The sequence below is a fragment of the Dermacentor variabilis genome, chromosome 3 (genome assembly GCF_050947875.1).
Source record: "Dermacentor variabilis isolate Ectoservices chromosome 3, ASM5094787v1, whole genome shotgun sequence".
NCBI classification, from domain to species: Eukaryota; Metazoa; Arthropoda; class Arachnida; order Ixodida; family Ixodidae; genus Dermacentor; species Dermacentor variabilis.
In genome coordinates this window covers 153,406,260-153,414,555 of record NC_134570.1, presented here as the reverse complement: position 1 = coordinate 153,414,555, position 8,296 = coordinate 153,406,260, and the positions used below count along the sequence as shown (strand labels likewise).

Genomic DNA, 8,296 nt, shown 5'->3' with positions numbered 1-8,296 from the left:
TCGAGAATGTACACGACACACTTTCTTTACCATGTGGTGAAAAAAAAAAAGGAGAAGGCGTTTGCGCATGCCTAGCCACGAGAGAGCCCTGCTGCAGGTTGACACTGCCGTGAGGTCGGTGGGGTCGTCTGTGCATGCCGTTTTTTTCTCCAGGCAGCCTGCATCACTTCTGTATCACCAGATTTCGCATCTGCTGCGTGGGTTCATTAAATCGTCGTCTTTGCAGTGGAAGACAGCCGCAAAAGCCTGCAAAAGGCATGAGACCGAAAATGCACATGCACATTGAACAATGTGGAAAGATGAAGTTAAAAATCGGCACGATTTCATTCGTCGCGTTTGAAGTTACCGAAATTCTGGAGATGAACAACAGTGGGAACAAAATAGAAACACGCTGTCCAGTCGGTGTGTGTACCACGTCTTTCTTCTGTTGTTCGTCTTATGACTAGTTTGTATCTCAAGAATATGTACCAACTGACCCTGATCGCAACTCTTCTAGAAGCACACGCAGAGGCGCCGTCTTTTTGAAGACAATGTCTCCTTTGAAAACTTCAGATCAACTTGGGGTTCATGGCACCTGGGTACCTGGCTGCCACTTTTAGACCTCTTTCGTCAAACCAACTTAGTTTGATGCCTTCTGGTGGCCGTCGAAGTGAAGCATCGAAAGAAAAAGACGCACCAAGTTAACGTGTAGCAATCTACTCACACCAGTATTATTGCGTAATTAGCGCAAGGCCGAAATTAAATTCAGATTTGCTCATTCAAACTTCGCGCGCCTAGAACCGGAACCGGAAGCGTGGCTTTACTCAAGGAACAATTTAGGCCAATCTAGAGGGTAGTGCAGTCTAAACAACAAACCACACTGTGCAGTAAGGCACAGTGGAAGACCTCTTTTTTCGATGTCGACCGCTGTTGGCTCTCCTTTACTTCTTTAGTTCTTGTTATCTTTGGATAAATGGGGCAGAAAATCAGGATATAGAGCACGCTAAGTTATGCAGGGTTGTTAATCACGCGCACTTTTGATATTGGGCAAAATATATGCTAAAGCAATGTCCAACAGAATCGGAGCAACAGCTTAACTTCAATAAATGCAGAGATGAGGCTGGTTTTAGTAAACAATACTAAACAATACATCGCACTTATCTGATGAATCAGGTAATTGTGAAGCCCGTGGAACACAACACGACATTCCCTTGAGATTTCTAAAATGCGTGCGATTCAGTAAAAATCGCAGCAGTCACGCAGTCATCGCGCAAATAAAGCACCGGAGAAGCATACGTTTATATCTCGGCAAATACCTGCATACGCTTCAAAACTAACTTACTACTTCACAAGAAAAATGTCATTCTCTCCGTGTTTAGAAGTACTCGAACTGTTAGCTCGGGATGGGATAAACCAGCTTATTTACGCTAAGAAGCTTTCTATATGTGTGGTTGAGATGTGGGGGAAGGCTACACACCTGCATCGTATACTTTTTCTTCCTTTACAACATGCCTCCGGCCAACTGGAAGCATTTGTGTGTACATTCCTTTGTGTATCTGAGCATGTTCCTCTGGGAGAAGAAAATTACGTCCATTTCTACGCTTCTAATATCTGCCATCCTCACAGATGACTCGAAATTATGCACAGCACACACACGATTCCTGTGACAGCGGGGTGTATGACTGTAGGGACCACCGCCAAGGCGCACCTCGGTCAATTCGGTGTGTCTATATAGCCGAGGAAGACGTCAGTTGTGGTAGTTGGCAAGGATTGACGAAATGTTCGCCCGGATTCATGGCATTTCAGTTAGAAGTTGCGTATCCAGGCGTAAGCCAATGGGATTCGAGCGGTCCACATGAAGCCATCCGAGGTGCAAACCTTTAGAGCACGCTGTCTTACAGAGTAAACGGGTTATAGCAATAGGAAAGTGAAAACTGCAGAACGAATGCTGTTGATCTCGGAGGTCACAAACTGGCTTTGTAATGACAGCTCACGAGGACTAAATCAACAAACTCGAGGTCTTTGGGAATCACGCGGAAACAGAGGAACAAGAGAAGTGGCGCGTATACAAGAGGGCAATATAGATTGTAGAAAATTTCTTCGCGTTACGTGTTGGTGCCTGCTTTACATTCAAAAGACGAGCCCTACGCACTCAGTCTCAAAAGAGCGTACGATAGGAGACATTCGCAAGTTCTTTCGAATGATGACACATTCAAAGAGGAAGCAAAACTGTGCACATGTTGCGATGGATATGAACACGCTGAAGAGGAGCTCCGAACTGAAGCCTGCTTCGAAGAATGGAGACAGCGCCGCGCAAGAAGATGAAAGAATGACACCGGCGTCACTACCTTCACGACATAACATGCCTGAATATGTAGAGAAACAGACTGAATAGGACTCGACCACAGCATTGGAAAGTGCATGATATTATGGCTGCGCGCTACAGCAAGACTTTTTTTGCAAACGTCTGTTACTGAAACGCAGAGATTCTCTCCGCATGTCGGACGCGTGTGACTTCTGTGTCTCACCGCCGTTCAGGGAGTGCGGCTCAGGGCTCGCAAGGTCACCGTGTGGTTTCGCGCTCGGGCCACCAGGGACGAACTCAACCGACTCCGCCTCGCCGTCCGAATTTAAGAGCATCCTGCTATATGAAAATGTGCTCACCGGATGTCTGCCACTAACAGGTGTCTGCTTCGCTGGTGTGAGTGCGAGGCAGCCATAACCATAATTTGTTGCGTTCGTGGTCGTGTCGCAGTGACGACACAAATTCTTCCGTTGCACGGTCTCCCTTGCGCAATTTGTTTGCGTCAAAGGGGCGGATAGGACAATGTGAATAGCGTCGCGACGCCCGAGCGTTTATGTGCGCCTCAGAGCAAGAGGAATCACCGCCAGCGAGGAGCTCAACTTTACCGCGATAACTGCTATGGGCTCACTCCCCTAAGTCGCTTGGATGCCTGCCGATCCAGCCGGTGTTTGTGGTTCGAATCCCAGAGTGCGTTGCCGGAACGTCATGAATAAAGTCACCCGCGCCCTGAGACGATCTGAGACAGATCACACATCCTTGATTTTACCTCAGCCATCCGCCACAGCTGTAGCAAAGAATACTAAGCCTGGAAAATACTGCGCCTGTTCTGGTTGAAACTGTTCTGGTTGAAAGCTGGTTGAAACGATTGACCAATGAAGCGCCCTCCACAGCTTGTATATAAAACGGCTTCGACGCGAAAGGGAAAGAATAGGTAAGAGAAGGGACAAGGAGTGGCGCTTCTCCGCCTCTCCATCACCGGAGAGCTCCTCCTATAGAAAGGAGGACGAATCGGACTAGGAGCATGAGTGGCTAACATTGTTTTTCTTCACAAAAACAAATATCTCGCGAACCTAAAAATCTTTCGTTCAAGGATTTATTGCACGACACGATGCTAGGCTTACTGCCCATAATACTGCGCCAGCCTTTGCGTCACTGCTTCGCATGATGGGTTTTGGAAGCGTAACTTTGCTGTTTAGTTAGTACTATACCCGACGCCCGTGCATAGCCTCCAATACGACGCGACCAAACTATGCTCGACAGACTACTTTTGGGATGAGTGATAGCCTCACCCTGTTCCAGCCACTGTCGGGAAGTGCCGTTCGCTTACCCTGGAGTTCATGAGAGCCACGTTGAGTCGCGCGGCCGGCGACAGCGCCCTCTCTCCGTCGGTCGAAGCTGCCACGTCCACCGACCGCGGGGAGTGCTCGCAGTGGGCCACAGCGTAGTTGACGAAGAACAGTTCCAGCGAGTTCTTGCCCGGCAGCTCCGGAATGTTCGGGCCATCACGCAGCTCGGGGTACTGGAGTGAGCGAGATCGGAACCGTGTTCCGGTGTCAATGTGGAAATATCCTGCACGACACTGCCTCGAGGAGGCTGCTGGATGTGTCTGACTCGCATAAGAAAGGAATGAGAAGAGGTCGCGGCAAAAACCAGTGTGTACGAGCACATGTACTGAAATGTGCACAGTCAATACCAAAGATTTAAAGGGAAGAGATTTATATCGCCACAGCCTCAGAATTATACTGCATATAGTATCCCGATTTCCCAGCATGTACGATTATACAAGCTACGATCCAGAGCGCCTCGGAAATTCAACGTTTCCTGAGAACGACAGTCAGTAAGCTTTCGCGGTTGACTGTACATTACAAAACCTGCCTACATAAGTACGCCTCTTAAGTGCTAACTAACTCGTGTCATCAGAGCGTAGCGCCAAAATATAGCAGAGCGAGCTATTTTCAGACCATTGATTTCTTTAGTATTGGGCGGCTTTGTACAAATCGCCGTCATTTTAGCTCCCTAATATTTTTGTGGTTCGGAGATAGAGCAGTCACTAGTGCGCACTCTCTTTTTCTTCGCTTTAAGGCGCTCCCGGCCACGTTATAGTAATCGTTACTTTTTGTCGCAGATAAATTACCCTTGCGAAAGTGACCACGGTGCCCTTGAAGAACGTGCTCGAAAGCACTTTCCTGAAAGATGCTAGATTAGATTACGGGGTTTTACGTGCCAAAACCACTTTCTGATTATGAGGCACGCCGTAGTGAAGGACTCCGGAAATTTCGACTACCTGGGGTTCTTTAACGTGCGCCTAAATCTAAGCACACGGGTGTTTTCGCATTTCGCCCCCATCGAAATGCGGCCGCCGTGGCTGGGATTCGATCCCGCGACCTCGTGCTCAGCAGCCCAACACCATAGCCACTGAGCAACCACGGCGGGTAAAAATTCGTCCTGGTCCGGGACTGAAAGATGCTACTACTGTGCTCTTCAATAAAGAAATTTGAAACCACCTGCTAGGAATCTCACCGCATATACAGGCTGAATGTACATGGACGAGCGTGCAGATAGGTGCAGCCTCCTTTGTAGAAGGTTGGCGCAAGTTATAACTTAGTCAAAAGTTGGAGTTCTGGTGACCTAAATGTAATGCGCTCTTTCACAAGTATATATCACCTTACTTCGGCATTTCTCCACCTGTCAATAAGGCTGTTTAAAAAATCTGAACTCTCCGTGGAACTCTGTGTGTCTTGTGCATTTAAGGCTGAAAGGCAGTACGCTTTAATAAAATGGACTGCATTGTTTTACTCGCTTAGACAGATCAGCGAGAAGCATCATCTAAAATGACGAACTTTTGTTTCTAAGATTTTCTCTTGAGGAACACACCGCTTAATTAAAAAATAAAAGCGGTATCCTGTGATCGGCTAAAAAAAAAAAGCACACGTCTTCTTTAGCATCTGATTGTATGACAAGCGCCTTTTCCGAAACACGTGCTCTAAGCTGCGGATTCTCTTGTTTATCACATTTTCGGTGAGTACAAGTGTACTCACCGAAAAGGGTTACGGGCTGGATTCCAAGGGAAGGGAAGCGTAGCAGAGGGCGGCAATAAGTTAGGTGGGCGGATGAGATTAAGAAGTTTGCAGGGACAACATGGCCGCAATTAGTGCATGACCGGGGTAGCTGGAGAAGTATGGGAGAGGCCTTCGCCCTGCAGTGGGCGTAACCAGGCTGATGATGATGATGATGTGTACTCAGGCTACTGTGTTCTGATGTTAAGCCTGAGTTCACGGCTTTGATTCCCCACCAAGACAGCAACATTCGGATGGGCAGAGAATGCAAAGAAAGAAAAAAGAAAAGAAAGTTTCTTGTAGTTACGTTTGGCGCGCGTTGAAGAGCCCCTGGCTGGTAGAAATTTTTTCGGCGCTCATACAAAACCGATATCACAGCATGTGCGTTGCAATGCGACATTAAACTTCTGCCTGTATTGAAAAAGACATTTCAAGGTACTCTTGCCCAGCTACGGTACTCTACGCAAGGGAAAAGCAGATTAACAAATGTCTAGGCGCGGGCTTAATCAAGAACATTAAATCGTCAAAACGCGAAGCAGGACTTGAATTAAGATCAGAAGAGGGGATATCTTCGGGCTTCTTGGTTTTAACAATTCGATTACGAACTCCTACACCTCGCTCCAATACGAGCTCGTGCAGTTCTTTCTCTCTAATTCACCTATCAACTTTCTTGTGTCATGATGCTTGATGATTTCGTGATAAGTGGGGATGACTGCGAACAAAGTTATCGTGTTGCAGCTTACTGTGCTTTCATTTCAGCTGCTATTGTTTCTAGGCGGTCGGTGTCCGCGTTGTTAGCGCAGTTGTGCCATAATATAACCTCCTACAAGACAAGGCTTTGGTCAAACGCTAGGTGTCTAACGAACAACGCGAAAACATTTTCGAGCAAAGTCAGACCACCTTTGCGAGGTACACCCTGTAGAGTTCGAACAGGGGCTCCACGACAGCAGAGTCGAAGAAGAGCTCGTCGCGCAAGCGGGACCACGCCCTGCGGTCGCCCGTCACGTTGGCGTACTGCTCGGCCAGGCAGCGCATCGCGTCCTCTCTGCGTCGGGTCACGTGGCGAGCGAGCTGCGCAGTGGCCCGCGAGCCGGTCTCTCCGGCAGCCTCCGACCGCTGGCTGCCGACCACGACGTCCAGCAGGGCTCGGACCACGTCGGTGCCGAGCACGGGCACGACGAGCGGGTCGAGGCCGGCCATTATGGCCGACAGGAAGGAGACCAGGCTGGGCGAGATGAGCAGCGTGTTCCGCGGCTCGAAGTAGTCGGCCCGCGGCTTGACCCGCAGCGAAGGCCACCGCGCCTCGAGGTTGTCCTCGACTCGCCCCGGGTCGTTCCAGTAGAGCTCGTTGGTCGCCCTCTGCTGGTGCACGTACTCCTCGAGAAGGGTGCCCCTGGCAGCCGACCTCGACGAGAAGGTGGTCGCGTCGTCCGATATTTCGCTCTGCGACGCGGAGGCCCCCCGATAGCGTTCCCAATGAGTCCGGGACAAATGACCCGTGGTCGTGTTCCAGAGTGGTGAAATAATTGCGTCTGTTGACTTCTCTAGAGATAAAAAAAAACGCGACAAACTAAGCATTGCTGAGGAGCAGCGGCACAGAATAGCGCTATAGGAAAGGTTCCTTCGAGCACCTGCTCGACACGTTAGGATAGGATTTCCCCCGTCTCTGCCACCTTTGAGGCACACAAGGCAAAGATAAGATCTATTATAAGGTGGGCTAACGCTCGTTACACTGCCGAAAAACTCAAATTAACATGGAGTGAAAAATACATGCGGTTTTCTGCCGAAAACAGATTGATCGCATCCAACTACCTCGTCAACAGAAGCAACTATTGGTTACGTGTATTTAATAAAACTGAATCTTATCCCCAATTGGGGAAATCCTGTGTGCAGCGAACTGACTAGCCAAATGACTTTAGTTGGAAGAATTTAGAGGGCGCCTGCCATTAGCAATCAGGATCAACGAAACTACGTGCGAAGCCTCAATGGCACGACTAAGATCGATTCAGTCTGGTATCAGCTAACGTCAGCAACTGAATGGTACCAGTGATGCCAGCGTGGTGAAAGGCGGGAGCTGCGAGATCGATTCAACTGCTATTCTCCGCCCGCAGTTTTGATGTTATTAAGCCTGAAAAGGCAAATGGATTAGGCACGTATTTCTTGCAAGAACTTCCAGCTGCACGGACAGGTTGGGTATTTTAAATAATTAAGTGCAATATTAATTTAGACATCTCTGTTAATTACGTACGTATTTGTGGGAAGTGATATTCGCCTATAAGTAGCAATCTCTACACAGGCACGATAACCATAAGGCCACCCTGTCTTTTAATTTCACATTCATAAAAACTTGTATGTCATACTTGTATGAGGCATCCTTCAATGCCTCATTTTAATGTGAGGGCCGCCAGTGTTCCAGAGGGAAAGCATAGCTAAACGCACCAAAACATAATCTAGGTCCAGCCGCTATCGTGACGCGGAGTCTTCGAAATTCCCAGGCTTCCACCGCGTAAGTGACGCTTGTCCGACTTTCGAATTCTGGTGACAGCTGAGTAAAGCTTAAGGCTCCCTCAATATCCTCATGCTGATGCCGCCGCGTGAACATTTTTTTTTTTTGTGTATCTAAACTGGCGGCCTTTGTTAAATATTCACGGCGCCAGGCTGCCGCTGCCTTAGTGGTTAAGTGAAGCGTGTGCAGAAATGCCCTTGCCATCGCCGAACCGCGTGCCCGGGCCAACGATTGTCCCGCGCCGATGCCGGACAGCGCAGCCGCGTAGTACCGCGACAGGTGCTCCGCGCTGTCGTCGGGCTCCCCGAGGAAGACCACCCGCAACGCGTCCAGCCTCTGCAGCGCCGTCCACAGCTCGGCGGCCGTCATCCACGCCGTGCGGTTGCGCAGCAGGGCGGACACTTGCTCCCGCGCTCCGTCCACCAGGGCGCGCACGTCGCCCTCGTACCT

At 49.3% G+C, this 8,296-nt stretch overlaps 1 protein-coding gene across 1 annotated transcript; it reads right to left on the bottom strand.

Moving 5' to 3' along the window:
• LOC142576413 (uncharacterized) lies at window positions 1-6,933 on the bottom strand. Its single transcript, XM_075686540.1, has 3 exons — window positions 6,241-6,933; window positions 3,612-3,803; window positions 1-246 (listed from the first exon to the last, which is right to left on the bottom strand). The coding sequence occupies exons 1-3, from the start codon at window positions 6,916-6,918 to the stop codon at window positions 175-177; spliced, it is 942 nt and encodes a 313-aa protein (XP_075542655.1). The 5' UTR covers window positions 6,919-6,933; the 3' UTR covers window positions 1-174.
• Window positions 6,934-8,296: the final 1,363 nt, after the last annotated feature.

What these genes read in the sequence shown, in the direction of transcription:
- LOC142576413 (XM_075686540.1), bottom strand. Translation starts at nt 6,918, where the DNA reads ATGCTTAGTTTGTCGCGTTTTTTTTTATCTCTAGAGAAGTCAACAGAC. An exon ending in ACAGGGTGTACCTCGCAAAG is followed by an intron (nt 3,804 to 6,240) that starts GTGGTCTGACTT and finishes CGCTCACTCCAG; the next exon opens with TACCCCGAGCTGCGTGATGG. An exon ending in TGGCTCTCATGAACTCCAGG is followed by an intron (nt 247 to 3,611) that starts GTAAGCGAACGG and finishes TGCCTTTTGCAG; the next exon opens with GCTTTTGCGGCTGTCTTCCA.